Source organism: Falco punctatus (genome assembly GCF_963210335.1).
Source record: "Falco punctatus genome assembly, contig: scaffold_22, whole genome shotgun sequence".
NCBI classification, from domain to species: Eukaryota; Metazoa; Chordata; class Aves; order Falconiformes; family Falconidae; genus Falco; species Falco punctatus.
The window spans coordinates 2,996,805-3,011,181 of record NW_027660223.1 but is presented as its reverse complement, the minus strand read 5'-3'; the positions used below and the strand labels follow the sequence as shown (position 1 = coordinate 3,011,181).

General features: G+C 48.0%; 1 protein-coding gene across 3 annotated transcripts; it reads left to right on the top strand.

The window, feature by feature from the left end:
- Positions 1 to 215: 215 nt before the first annotated feature.
- On the top strand, positions 216 to 4,932 carry LOC308057519 (ankyrin repeat domain-containing protein 26-like). Of its 3 annotated transcripts, XM_080411600.1 has the most exons (5): positions 216 to 628; positions 1,050 to 1,184; positions 2,253 to 2,358; positions 2,771 to 2,912; positions 4,429 to 4,932. In XM_080411600.1, exons 1-4 carry the CDS (start codon positions 476 to 478, stop codon positions 2,785 to 2,787), a joined length of 411 nt encoding a protein of 136 aa, XP_080267726.1. In that variant the 5' UTR covers positions 216 to 475; the 3' UTR covers positions 2,788 to 2,912; positions 4,429 to 4,932. The 3 variants fall into 3 exon arrangements, with proteins under 3 accessions (XP_080267726.1, XP_080267728.1, XP_080267727.1); XM_080411602.1 differs by lacking the exon at positions 2,253 to 2,358 and having other exon boundaries at positions 2,783 to 2,912; XM_080411601.1 differs by lacking the exon at positions 2,253 to 2,358.
- Positions 4,933 to 14,377: the final 9,445 nt, after the last annotated feature.

Genomic DNA, 14,377 nt, shown 5'->3' with positions numbered 1-14,377 from the left:
CCTTAAAGTGTATCTCAAAGGAGCTTTCAGATATTTGTATTCATTTAATTGTATTTGTATAGTGAAGAAACAGAAGAAAGAACAATCTAACACAAAGTCCTGCCTTCAGTCACCAGAGTAATATTTGCAGTCAAACTGTGGCTCTTAGATCACAACAGATTTCTTTGGGTTTTGTCAGGAAAAAAATACCTGATTGCAGTGTGTTCCTGTGTATTGTTCAAGGAAGAACGATACCTGAGCCTTTTTTATGTGTTAGGAAACAGAAATCCTCGTGAACAGCTGCTGATAGTCAAAGGTTCTCAGCTGAGAAAGATGACGAGAGGTCATCATCCATGCAGATGCCTGCTGCTGGCAGGCAAAATTTCATACTTTTGGGTTCAATCTAGACAGGTCTAATTGTATAATAAAATAAGTTAAAGGCGTATTTCATGTTCTTAGAACTTTCTTCATGCTAATTTAACTGTTTCATTAGGGCATGTTTGGACAACTGCAGCAGGAGCTTGCTGATGCACCTAAAAAGCAATCTATGCCAGAAGCTTCACTTGAAGTTACTACACGCTACCACAGTGACCTGGAGAGAGACAAGCTGCGCTTGCAAAAGGAGTTGGAAAGAAAGTTGAAAACTAAGGTACTTAATGTCTGTAACTATATGAATAAATCTGAGTGTAGCTGTTGAAAGTAGGAGCGAATGTTGTCCTTTTGCACCACCTTTTGCAGTGTTCTTACGAAAACTGAAGTATAGAGGGAACCAGAGGAGCTTTGCAGGAAAGCTGTAGGGTGATTTTGTGTGTGTGTGCATGTCATCTTATCCCCCAAAGTTGTAACCTCATCCTGTCGCTTCTAGAGTATTCCTTCTTCCCACCAGCTCCAGCTGCTGTTCTTGGTTATGGTTCCTAAGGTGTGTTTTACACTCCACATCAACCTTGGCCATAGGTCTTGGATGGGTGGAGGAGAGCTTAGGCCTGTTTCTGTGTAAGTTACTGCATTCTCCTGCGCTCTTGTCTTTTCCGGCCACCTTACTTTTTCTTCTGCCACTGTTGCCTTCACAGACGCAGAAGCAGAACATGCTGGCTCTGACATCCAAGGACTTGCACAGCACGTGGGAGGAGCACTTGAAGTCAAGATCCCACCTTGAAGAGCGCGTTGCTCAGCTGGACGAGGAGAAGGCTGAACTGTTGCAACAGGTGAGCCCAGAAAATTCTCCGGGCACCGAGGCAATACCCAGGAGAACCACATGCACCTTCTGGTCAGGTTCTTACATATCATTGCTTTCTGTTATCCCTGCCATTCAGGCTGCGAGTACCTTATCGTTTGGGGGTCACGGAGGAAGCAAATAAAAGCTAGATGGGTATCTTTGTGTAAGTTCTGGAGTGGCTCTGTTGGGAAGAGTTCCCAGTGTGGTTTGCTATCAGTTGAGCACATCGAGCAAGGCCACAGTTCCCAGTTCTTCCTTGGATTTTGTGTGGTCATCTTCTGACCCCTTGGTTTCTAGGCAGGTTTATGTTTCCAGTGCGTGTATGGAGGAGCTGCTGTATGTTTTCAGCGTAGCGGGAGCTTAAAAGCCTTGCAGAAAAACATACTGAAGGAATGCTGGGTAAATGAACGAGTGCTTGGGAAACAAGCAGCGCCTGCCAGTTGCCAAGGGGCAGCCTTCCCCTTTTCTCCTTTTCTGTAGAGGGAAAATGGAAGAACAAAGTCAAAACAGCTGCCAGCTCTCCTCTGGTGTGGCTGAGAAAACACCAAGAGGAGGAAAACCATCATGTGGCTAAGTAAATGCCCACACAGAAGAGGTGGAGGTAATGGCCGAGGGGAATAAAATGTTGAAGAACTCCAAAAGATCAGATTCCTCCACAAGCCCCTGCCTGCTGGTTGGTGGAAGATCCCATGAAAGCTTTGGATGGATTGATGTTCTCCCATGAAGTGCATACCTACATAATCCCTACTATGAGCAGAGGCACTGCCAAAAGTGTTCTCCAGCATCTTTTCCACCTGTTATGTCTAGAAGAGGATGGCCTTTGCTTCAGGCGAGGGCATCTGTTTCTGTAGTTACATATTGGTCTGTTTGATGTGAAACCTGAAGTGATGGATGGAATAGCCTCGGGAATTCCGTCCCATGGCATTCTGTGGAACGTGGCTAACGGATAGAGATGTCCAGCAGCTTCTCTGTGGAGAGCGCTAGATGCACAGACTGTACGTAGGTATTTTTCCTGTGCTCTGTGTGCGTGATATATCTTTCTTTTCTCTTTTGAAAGTGCGAGAGTGAAAGAAAGGAAGTGAAGAAGCTGGTAGAGTTGAAACGCCCAGTTGAACTACGTCTGGCCCAAGTAATGAAAAGAAACCTCGATCTGCAGAAAGACTGTAAGAGGTACGGCTTTTTAGCGTGGTGAAGAGGTATCCCTGCGTAGGAGTCATGTTTTATTAAACTTTAGTGTAAAAATAGGTGTACCTAACTGTGAGCAGATGCCAGCCTCGTGTTAGTTCTTGCAAGGTACTTCTGTACACCAGCCCCTGGTTTTCAATAGCTGCCAAAACAACTGCAGATGCAGGTTGCCCTGCAGTTCTCCTGGGAAAAAGGGAGTCTTTCATTCCTCTTTTCAGGTGAAATCTGGACTCTCCAAGTGTATGTGGCACAGGAATACTGTTTTTTCCTGGTAATTCCTGGTGCGTCAAGTACATTAAAGATAAAGCAAGCTGTGTCTGTGCTGTTTACATGAGAGTATGTGAAAAAGTCCAGTTTTGTTTCTTTTTGCTTCATTGTTTTCATGACTAGTTTGCTGTGCAGGTTGAAGAGGCTGCTGAGCAGAGCTACGAAGGAACTAAGGGTGTATGAGGCGAGAGGGGGACTGTCCCAGCTTAATTTGCAGGGAGAAGTGAAGAAAATGGTCAATGAAATTGGCAGATTAAGAACAAAGGTGAGCTTTATTTTGTTTGGGTTATTGTGGTGGTTTTTCTTTTGTAACCTTTATTCTTTCTTTATACTTCTTTTCATGTTGTTGATTTTGACTACTTTTTTCTTGGCTGTATTTCTGAAATTATTTGGCTGGTTTTTGATGTTCCTTCTATGGTCACAGTAGTAGGCGACTGTAATACTGATGTAGCTCTTAGGGGTAAAGATGGAAGTGTTACGTACACAGCAGTATCTGCGAGGGCGCATCAGGGGTAGGCTGTCCTGCAGAGGAAGGGCAAAGCAAGAGCCACAGCAAGGCTGGCAGGGTCTGTGACCACACAGGCCAGGGATCAGCCCCACAGGCCCTCACCAAGAAGAGCAGAAGAGTTCTGGGGACAGTTCTGGGGACAGTTCTGGGGACAGTAAGCAGAGTCCTCCAAGAGTGCAGATCACCAGGCCGGTCCATAGGGATGGGCAGGTCTGCAGTCCTACTGGGACGTCACGTCCATGGGTGAGGGCCAGGGCTGAGAGCAGTGAAGGCCCAGCACAGGCCTGGCTGCAGCTTGAGGCCGTGGCAGCATCGTCGGGCTCCGACGGATGCATTCCCTCTCGGAAGAGAGGGGAGTAACGCCACCATCACTCGGAACAACTCTGTGCAGTTGGCCTTGCCCAAGGTCACCCCCTGAAGCCTGTCTCAGGCACGAGTTGAGCAGGAGGCAGGTGGGGGTTTGCTTTTCGGAATGGTGTCTTTGCTTCCCAGGGCACGATGCAGTGTGAGGTGATGCGGAAAAAACCCTGTAACTTGTTGCTTACTAGTAGCTGACTCAGTCCGTCTTTCCCTTGTCATGGAGACCCAGAAGTAGAGTTCCCAGAAGTGGTTCTGAGGTTGCTCTGCGTAATAGATTCTAGTTTTTAATTTTGCATCCTTTCTGTCTAATAATAAACAAACAGTTCCTGTTGTGCCCATAACACTATATCCACAGGACCCATCAGCACTCTCTTACCTTCCAAGCCTGAAACTGAATTTCAGCCCAGCCAGCTACCAAAGTCCCTACCAACTAAAACTGGGTAATCACAGGGGGGTTTAATACCATTCTGAAACATTTGACATTGCACAGGAACTGTAGGGTCTCCTGGTCTTGGCTGGGGAGTGACCTGTAAAAAACCCAAGTTTTTGTGGCTGAGCATGCGTGCACTTGGAAAAGGACTGGAGAAGAAATACTTCCTCCTGGAAAGAGCACAGAGATGGATTGTGTTTACTCTGTATTGCCACCTTGTATATAAATTCCTGCCTTTCTTCTAATGTTTGGAAGAAAACAAATACACCCAATTAAAAAGTGCATTTTGCTCTCCATTCCCCCATTAAATGGTCAGACTGATTACAGAAGTGCTCTTGAAATGGCTGCTGCTCATAGCCATTTCCCAAAACTCATACAATTCAGGTTTTGCAACCTGAATTTACTTGGCTGTGTTTTCAACAAAAGTCTTTTTTCTGTCTTTTTAAAATTATTATTATTATTTATTATAGCTTTTCCTTCTAGAGATCACGTCTACAATAACAGATCGCTGCTAATACATTGAGGATCAGCTAAGGAAAGTGACTGTACATCAGCCACTTTGGTCGGGAGAACACTGCCAGAGTGAACAGGCTTGATAAAGCTGTGAAGGCTCATTCCAGAAAGGAAAATGAAGGTTTTAGGAGCTGTACCATTATTAGCAATGAAGAAAAAGAAGGTATTTCAAAGGGCTGAATCTTCTCCCTAAAAAGTGGTACCAGATTCCTGTCCTGTTGTAATCAATATTTTCAGCGCTAATCACAGTGAAGTGTGTCCCTCTCTCTGATTTAGGATTTCTTTCCCATCTCTCTGTTTTTCACAAACTCATTGGCAAGAGACAGTTTCTAAGAGGAAGTAGTGTGCTGGCAAGGTGTTCCATCAGTCAAACCATCTAGGGTATACTGGACTGTGACATCACCCCAAAACCTTATGGTACTTATAATAAGGTTTCACCACGCTGAACTACCTAGCGGCATCACCGCAGCAGTACAAAAGTTGGGAACCATCCTCCTAATCTATACCAAAGGCATGACCTGTCTTTTGATTTCTGGACCACGTTTCCATACCCTCAGTGCGCGTTTGTGTTCTTTTGTGGCAGTGCCAGCTCAGCCACATTTACTGGAAAGTAACTTTCTGACCCTGTCCTGGCAAGGCAGGTAACTAGATGATGCCTACAGCCCCCCCCCAGCCCCCCTCCCGCTATATTAACCCTTGCTGTTCGTTCCTTTGGCATCCATTTGCCCAGGGCTAACGATGGCACACAAGCAGGACTGCTCAACAAACTAGGAGGCGAATTGCTCGCAGAGCTGTTTTGGCCATAACTCCCTGACGAGATGCCCTTGCCCTGAACGACAAGCGCTTTCCCAGTTTGAGCCATTTTCTTTTAAAACCAACTAGACCGAGCCCCCCAGCGTGCTCGCAGCGCGGGCCCCGCCGGGGCCAGCGGGGAGCTGCTGCTGCCCGGTACGCCGGCACCCCCCCGGGCTTCCCGACAGCGGCCCGAGTGCTCTGCGGGGGGCGCAGCGCCGCCGCCACCCGCCGAGCCTCTCGCTGCCCCCGGCCCCGCTCGGCAGCGCCGCGGCCGGGCACCGCGGGGCAGGAAGTGACGTCACTCGCGCTGGACTCGCGCTGGACACGCGCCGGAGCAGACCCCGCCCCCGCCAGCAGAGCCCGCCGGCCGTTTAACCGCCGCGCTCGCCGCTGAGGGAGGCGCTGTCCGCCGCTGCCGCGCTGAGGAGCAGCCTGTGCGCTCGGCTTCCCGCCCTCTGGTGGTTCGCTCTGTAGACAGCCGTACCGGGCCGCTGCCCGGAGCCCCGATCCCCCTGCCCCGGGGGCCCCCCGATCCCCCGTCCCTGCCCCGGGGGCCCCCCGATCCCCCGTCCCTGCCCCGGGGCCCCCCGATCCCCCGTCCCTGCCCCGGGGCCCCCCGATCCCCCGTCCCTGCCCCGGGGCCCCCCGATCCCCCCCATCCCCCGTCCCTGCCCCGGGGGCCCCCCGATCCCCCGATCCCCCGTCCCTGCCCCGGGGGTCCCCCGATCCCCCGTCCCTGCCCCGGGGCCCCCCGATCCCCCGTCCCTGCCCCGGGGCCCCCCGATCCCCCGTCCCTGCCCCGGGGCCCCCCGATCCCCCCATCCCCCGTCCCTGCCCCGGGGCCCCCCCGATCCCCCGTTCCTGCCCCGGGGCCCCCCGATCCCCCGTCCCTGCCCCGGCCCACCGGCTGCCTCCCGCCGTCGCTTCGCTGAGGCGGGACCGTGCCGCGGGATGAAGAGGTTTTTCAGGTTCTGGAGGAAGAAGAAGGGGCGGCCGGCAGCGTCCGGCAGCTCCGCCAAGCCCTTCCCCACCGGTGCCTACGAGCTCCGGCTGAAGGACCTGGGCAAGCTGCACCGTGCGGCCGCCCGTGGCGACCTGGGTCAGGTGCGGCAGAGACTGAAGAAATACGGCATCGACGAGCGGGACACGGCGGAGCGGTAAGCGGCGGGGGGCAGCAGCGCCGGGCGGTGCTGGGGCGGGGTGTGGGGGGGTTGCGGGCAGCGCCGGCACCCTCAGGTGCAGCTGCAGCCACCGGCAGCTCAAGGGCACTGGGAGCGAACGGCAGCATCGCTGCGGGGAGCCTCAGCCTGGGCGGGGAGCCAGGGCTGTGCTGCCAGGAGCCCTTGGAGTCGGCCGAGCATCCCCCGTCTTGTCCCGGTCTTGCCCCGGCCCCCTCCGTGCCCTCGTTCCCGGGGGTGTTGCCTTGCCTGGGGGCTCAGGAGCTGCAGGGGGCCGGCAGCAGCCTGGCCAGGGCGGGTTGCAGAAGGAGCCTCACGGCCATTCTCCAGGCACACTTGGAAGGCAGAGTGCAATTGCATTACCCCTCTGAGGCCTCAGCATGGGGGGTTAGTAGTTGAGCTGAGCAAGCTGCACTGCCTCAGCTGGGAGTAAAAGAGGGGTAAGCACTGCGTTTAGGAAAGGGTAAATGTGCTGTGTATTGGTGCTGTGTGGACGGTTGCCCGATGTGCCTTTTGTGACTCTGATGTTGCAGCCAAAGCAACATCAGTCTGATTTTAGGTGGCAGTTACTTTGCTGTTTGCTCTGTGGCCTTGGTACAGCTAATTAGTGCCTTGGTTTGGAAGATCTGGGCAGTGCCATGCAGAGGAAGCTGCTGCTTCTGGCAGGTGTTAGGATATGTGCTTTTGAGTCGAGCACAGCAAGTACTTGGCAGTTGTATCTTAAGGAGAAGCCCTGGGCTGCAGCATAGCTCCTCATGATCCACCGTAAGCCTAAGGGAATCAGCTGAAGGTTTTGGGTCTTGTATGTGTTGAGCTGTTAATGCCTTTTCTGAAAAGACTGAGTCAAAACATCCATGACATTCAGAGGAGATGCTGGTTTAATCAGAGTACTTCAGCATCCTGGGCTGTCTTTTCTGAAGACTGGACTTTTGCCAGCCAGCTAGCTTATTGCCCTGAAAACACCTGGAACTGTCTAGATTTGTAGGAAAAGCAATGAAGAATGCAGTCCGTCAGCACGTGGGCTGTGTGCCTGAGTGTTGCCAGCCAGTATTAGTTTATGCAGCTGGAGGGTGGGTGATGCTGGCTAAGGTGGCTCGAGTGCACTTTTGTGCATACTTAAGCTGCCAGAGTCAAGGTGCTCGATGGCATTTATGGAAATAGTTCTGAAAGTCTCTCTCTTTTTCTTCTTACTGCCTTCCCATTCACTGTGGCTGATTCAGTCATCAGTCAGTCACCAGCTCTTAGCAGACCCTGGTATGAAATTGAGCTAGTTTTTGTGTTTCAAGCTCATCTTGTCTAGAAAGCTTTGTTTCCTCTGGAAAGGTTTCCTTCTGTGTGCCAGGCTATTGTCAGTGTTATAACAGGACAAATAAAGTCACAAACGGTAAAAAAAAACAAGCCAGGGCCGGGGGGGGGGGGGGGGGGGGGAGGGGAGAAAAGGCAGTGTACTATGATGAGCACTGTGGTGGTTTTGCCATGATAATGCCCAGTGCTGAAAAGCTGCTGAAAAGCGCGGCTGAGAGCAATTCAGTGGACAGAGCCTGCCTGCTTGCTGCAGCCACTGCCCTCTGTACCAGCCATGGGGGTTGCAAGGCCACCTGTGCCCTCTTAGTGCTTGTGGGTGTGATGTGTGTTGTGAGTGACCACTGGATACAGCTGCATTTCAGGGCTTCATCGTGTTGGAAGACTTGATATCATTGGAAGTAGAGGTGAAGAATAGGAAATAATGCAAAGTAACGGCAAAAATGTGTGCATTGGTTGTATGACTATCTCAGGTTTGCTCCTCAGGATTTCCAAAAGCAAAATCTTGCACCAGGAACATGGCAAGTATCACACATACAAGTTCCTTCCATAAAGTGGGTCCTGTAGCCCATAAGACCTCCCGAAAGTGTGCTTGATGCAGCATCAGTTAGGAGCAGGCAGCTTTCAGAGGTGGTCTAGCAAAACCTTCAGCCTCACTGACAAAGATGGGCAAAAGTCAGCACAGAGCTGGAAGCACTGCAGGCACAATGCCAGCTAGTCATGGATCCTGGGTCAGAGCTCATCGCTAAGGGAGATTTACCCTGTCAGCTGCCTGTCAGACTGAACTCCAGCGCTTTCATTGCTTGGCTTGTAGCTGCTGGGTTGTCGGCTCAAGGGCCATTCAAAGTGTGTACTGCCAACCTGCTGTTTCCCAGTGGGGTTGTTTCGTGGCTGCTCAGCATCAGCAGTTCTCTTCTACTCTGTAGGTGATCAGCATAGCAGCAGCAGGAGCAGGAACAGAATCTGGGCAGTGTCCCCAGGGTTGGGTGGCAAAAGAAGTTCGGTGTTACTGGAGGCCTCTTGCAGGGACAGGCAACCCTGAACACCGGTGTTCTCTGCCAGCCTGTTCCCTGAAGTGGATCTTCTGTGGAGCACAGCAGGCCTTGCTCCAAGCAGAGCCGTCTCCTGTTGACAGACTGAGAGGCTTGGTTGAGGAGGACAGCAACAAGTCCACAAGTTTTCTGAAGGCTTTTCTGTTTGCAGAGCTGATAGTGACTACTTCACGTCTGTCATGCTTCCTAGTGGTTGGTAGTAGCAGCTTTCAGATGATTGTGGACTCCTTCATAACCAGTCCTGGTTAGCTTTCAGATAATCTCAGCCATTCATTTCTTCAGAGATGAAGGATCCTGCATGTTTACATGGGAATTTCTCAAAAGTGGTGGTAGTTGCTCTTGAGCTACTCCTCTGTCAGTGCTCCAGTCTGTTCCCTGTCTGTAGCAAGACATTACAAGTGCTTTGAAGTTTTATGTATTTCTCTCATCCTCATCTTTGTTGCAGTGGAGGAGGCTTTTCAGCTGCCCTGTAACAAGTATCTGTGTTACAGATTACTGTGTTTCTGCATCACCTGCCACTGCATTTGTGTACCTCTCCCTTTCCATTCCCCCGTAGCCAGGGAGCTGTTGTGCTTCTGCCTCAGCAAGGTTGGTTGAGCTTTCCTAAATACAAGAAGGACCTACCCACAGTGATGTGGTTCAGAGCCAGTGCTGGTGTTCCCCTCAGTTCTTGAGGAACTGTGGATTGTTACTGCATCACCTTCAAGGGAGGAAGGTCCCAGCTGTTTTCTAGCTTGTCTTCTGCTCTGTTGGGACAGGTGTCCTGCAGAGCAGCAGGTGCTTTGCCTTTGCACAGAGTGAAGCTTGTGCTGATTTGTGCCTCTGACTTAGGGGGAAACACATGCAAGGACTTTCTGGGCAATTTCTTTCAATATAAGTAGGCTGGTTAATTGACATCAGACCCAAGGTGTTCTGTGGTTTGAAGGAGTCCTTTTCTTTCTGGCAAGGCTTTAACTTGAAGAAAAGAGTTTCATTTTCTTATGCTGGTCATGTATTATGGAAACACAGTATTCCCTCCCTGGAGAGGACTTCCTCTGTAGTAGGCTTATTATGACTATTGTAGTTATACATATCTGAAGGATCAGGTATTACTTTCCTGTACTCAGGATTACAGTGTTCTGTCTGGTTTGCTGCATGTTATGGGGGGCACTTTGGTGCAAGTGAGTACTTGGTTTTGTTGCAGTAGTAAGCAAGCTAGAGAAAAAGCAGAAATTCTTGAAGTGCAGGGAAACGCTAATACTCTTTATATAAAGCCCATCTACATCTCTGATACTTCTGGCACATGAATAATTACAGAACTTAGAGGGTTGCTTGCCATAGTTCTCAGATTCCCAAACTTTGGTCTTTTTTGCTGCACCACAGGTGTAGTCCTGCTGGAGGCAGTGACCAACACCTGGGCACAGGAATCTGTGCAGATTAAGTTCTAGAGTGAAGGAAATGGCACCTTACTAAGCAGATGCTGCGGAGGGGTTTTGCTGGCCAGTCTCGGGTGTTTGGTGCGCAACTGCTGTTACTGGTAACGGAATGAGAAATCATTTCTTAAGCTTGCTTTGTGCAAAGTGAAACTTGTGGTCATATCAATTTATCAGAGCCTGAAATTATTTCTCTAGTTGTCTGTTTGTGCTAATTTAATATGTTTAATTTTTAGGACACCTCTGCATCTTGCTTCTGCGAATGGCCATGTGAATGTTGTTACATATCTCGTAGAAAACAAGTGTAAACTAAATCTTACTGACAGTGATAACAGATCGCCGCTGATGAAGGTATTTGGAATATGTTATGCTCTTTCAAGTGGGGCTTGCCAACTAAATGAGAGGTGGCTGGTAGGATTCTTTACACAGCTCAGCGTAGAAGCATGCATCTGGTAATCAGCGTGGAATAGGCATATGTTAGCTCAGCTTTGTAGGTGCTCTTATTTTCCAGCATTGGGAAGCTGGGGCAATTGTAACAGAGTGCTGGCAGTTCTTCCTTTTTTGCGTGTTGTTCCCAGGCAGTACAGTGCCAGCAAGAAGAATGTGTAGCTATTCTGCTAGAGCACGGTGCCAACCCACATCTGGCAGATGCTGACGGCAACACTGCCCTTCACCTTGCTGTCCGATCTCCTAATACAGCTGTAGTGGGGCTGTTACTTGAGCATAATGCCAATATTGATGCTCGGAATAAGGTAAATTTTTGTATTTGTTGAAGAAGTTCTTTCAAAAAGTTGTACTAGTATTTCTCTTGTAGGGTTGTTTTTTTTACTTTTATTTTTAAATGTATTTATCTGTCCTTTCAGGAGGGAAACACTCCGCTTATTCTTGCTATCTCTGAACGTCATGAAGATATAGCAGAGTTTCTTCTGCAGAGAGGAGCTGATGTGCATGCTCGAGATCACTGTGAAAGGTGAGTGGTTTGTCAAAACTCTGCATGGGTCTCTTCAGTATTCTTTAGGTTGGATTAATCGGAGGCCTGAGAATGAGCTCTGAAAAAAAAAACAACCCAGGGAGCCACATAGCAGCTATTTCTGTGTGACTTGTGAAAGAACATCTGCACTTGGCTGTTGTCATACCTCGGTGGGTGCTTTCCTCGTAGAGGATTACAAGAAGGCATTGTCTGTGGTGGCCCTTCTGGCAGGAAACATGCTGTTAACTCAGCAGCACTGCCTCGGTTTGAAAAGACATCTCCTGCATAGTGGCATAGTTTGTATGTGAGTGTTGTCTATGTGGAAGCTTTGTCTGAAGATTGAACGTTTGGTTGTTTTGACTCCCTCTTGCATTTTATGGTTGCTGTTAATATTTAATGAAAACTGCGTTTTCTTTTGCTCATTCAGTAATGAGGACAGTAGTTTTTGAGAGCAAATAGGAATAAAAATAATTACAGTGTCTGTGTCAAATGATCTACTTCATAACATATTTTTGGTGTTTCAGAACCCCACTTATGACTGCAGCATCTAGTGGACAGCTTAATTTAATAAAAGTTCTTCTTCGATATGGTGCTGATCTTTTCCATAAAGACACTAATGGATGGACAGCTGAGGATTATGCTGTTATTCATGGATATTCTAGGTAAATTTTTGACTTTATTGTTAGAATAGGTTGTCAGTTGTCAGTGTGGCTTTTGAATGTTTTCGGTAATAGCAGCACGGTTTAATGGTGTGTTGAAAGCTGTCCTGAAGCTGTGCTCAGTGGCGTCTTCTGATACATATCGTTCCCTGTGTCTAGTATTAATCTGGATGTTGAAGAAAATTTCCGCCCTGAATTGTCTGTAGATTTTAAGTTTTGACGCTAAGCTTGCACCTGCCCAATACAAACTCTAAAACATGTCTGTATCCTACAGTTACCCAGAGGTAGAACGTGGCAAACTGAAATGCATGTCAGTCCTCTCCTCAGACCAGCACCATTGTCCTTACTGACTTCCACTACAATGAGCAGGAACTACCAGCCTTTTGTTTCAGAGATCTAACATATCCCTTTTGTTAAAGTCTTAAGCAGTTTCACCCCTCTTATGGATAGCTTTGTACCTGTGCGTATCCCTTCTCTAAGGTGGTTATGTGTGCTTAACAGCTAAGCTGAAAATACTGTGCCGAGCGGGAGCTAATAGCTTCGTAGGTGTGGATATGCACCTCTAGAGTGAACATGACTGTAGTGAATATTGAAGTATGTAGTAGTCGTGCAGTAAGTTCTGTGTGTATTACTCTCAGTGAATGCATACAAGTATACGAATTCATACGGCTATGAATATGTGTAGGGTGGATAAGTGGCTGTTAACTGTTCTATTAAACTGTGTAAGCAAGTATGTGGTTGTTTTTACCAAATATGTTTCTTCTCTTTCCCTATATAGTCTTTGTAAACAACTGGTGGAATACGCATTCTGGGGAGACAGAGACGAAGGTGGTGCACAAGGCGACACAGTACCTGGCATTCCTCACCGGGCCAGAGCTGCTGGCTTGACGTTGGGTGCACCTGCTGTGGACAGAGGAGGTAGGATCTTTAATCACGCAGGAGCTCATGAGGAAAATCACTGTGGCCTTTCCTTTAGGGGGTTTGTGTTGTCAGCGCTCACTGTGTTTGCCGTTGACTTTAGTGGAGGCATCAGGTGGGGTAGCGCAAGAAGCTTTGTGAATATGCTGATTTGTTGCTGGTTGGAGGTGCTTCTTGTCAGGGGTGAAGGCAGCTGCGGTTTGTGTGCTACGGGCCCACTTACCGGGTTGTTGCGTTCTGCCTGCCAGATTGCCCATCTGTATAGGTTTTCATACAGAGAGAGAAGGGGGACAGGGAAGGAACTAGGTGAGAGTGGTTTTGGTTTTGGGGTGTGTACTTGTACCTGTAGATGGCCATTCAGATTGTGAAAATGAATTGCAAAAGCAGTAGGTTCGTCCTGAGTAGTTGTTCATCTTCCTGTAGCTGGGAAGCAACAGATGAGTTAGCAGGGCCGTACATGTCTTGTTGATTTCCACTGAGTTTGTGCGATGGTGTTTTAATATTAATAGTTTCACCTGCACTAAGCTGCCTTTAGTGAGTTGTCTTATTTCTCAGCATCAGTTACGATTGTTGCTGTGTAGGTGCTGTAGAGACATACTTAGGAAAAATCGTCTTGGAAAAGTCACTTTGTTAGAAACAATAATGCAACTTCTGTGTGTACTGTATCTTCATGGACATAGTTTGATTCCAGTAAAAATAAATAACACTTCTACTTCCAGTAATTTTATGAAATAAACATTAAAAAGTCCATATTAACTTGTGATCCAGAAAAACAATTGAATTGCCTTGTTATCAAAAAATTAGCTCCTTCAGTGAGTTCATTTTAAATTAAAAAAACCAACTCCTTAATTTTTAAGATCCAGTCTATGCTTACGAGCTCATATAGCCCTAGAGGAATCTTAGAAAACTAATCTTTTAATATAGTACAAGACAGTTTGATCTTTACCTCTCAGGCCCTACAGTGGGAAGTTCTATCCTTTCTGGTTTTTTTAAGGGTGTTACATCAGAACTTTGTGGCAAATGGGCAGCAGACAGTGTTCAAACACAGTTTATTACTCCTTTTTTAAATATGTCATGAAATATGAGCAAAACATGGGATATTTTTTCCGAATTCACTTTTCCCAGATAGGGGAGTTTAATTTAGAGCCAATCTTTGTTCCTTTGACTTGGAATAGTTGCTTTGATCTAGTCAGAGATTTGTAAAGTTTCTTGATAGATTGAAGGAAGATGTAGAGGTTTTTATTTTTTTTTTTATTTTGTTTTTGGAAAGCGCATGGTACAGGTAGTTTAATCAAGAAAATGTTGCTTTTACCCAAACAGCACTCTGTGGCTGCCTCCTGTGCACATAGATAATTGCTGTGGTACCACATTGTGATGACTGACAGGCCTGGGTTATGTTAAAGTATGTGGCTTGAAGAATAATACTGTTGTATATTCATTTTGGAATCACACCCTCAGGGAAATATGGCTTCTTGAACCAAGTAATTTGCTCGGTTCCTTGAAAACAGTAATACTACTAGCATAAGTCAACAATGTTACGGGAAATCCTCACTTGAAGAGGCCTAGTAAGTGTGAAGAGCATATTTATGTGGGTTAAGGACTTGGGAGGAGAAAGAGTGCGCTGTGGTCTCAG

What these genes read in the sequence shown, in the direction of transcription:
- LOC308057519 (XM_080411600.1), top strand. Translation starts at nt 476, where the DNA reads ATGTTTGGACAACTGCAGCAGGAGCTTGCTGATGCACCTAAAAAGCAA. An exon ending in AAAGAAAGTTGAAAACTAAG is followed by an intron (nt 629 to 1,049) that starts GTACTTAATGTC and finishes TTGCCTTCACAG; the next exon opens with ACGCAGAAGCAGAACATGCT. An exon ending in AGGCTGAACTGTTGCAACAG is followed by an intron (nt 1,185 to 2,252) that starts GTGAGCCCAGAA and finishes CTCTTTTGAAAG; the next exon opens with TGCGAGAGTGAAAGAAAGGA.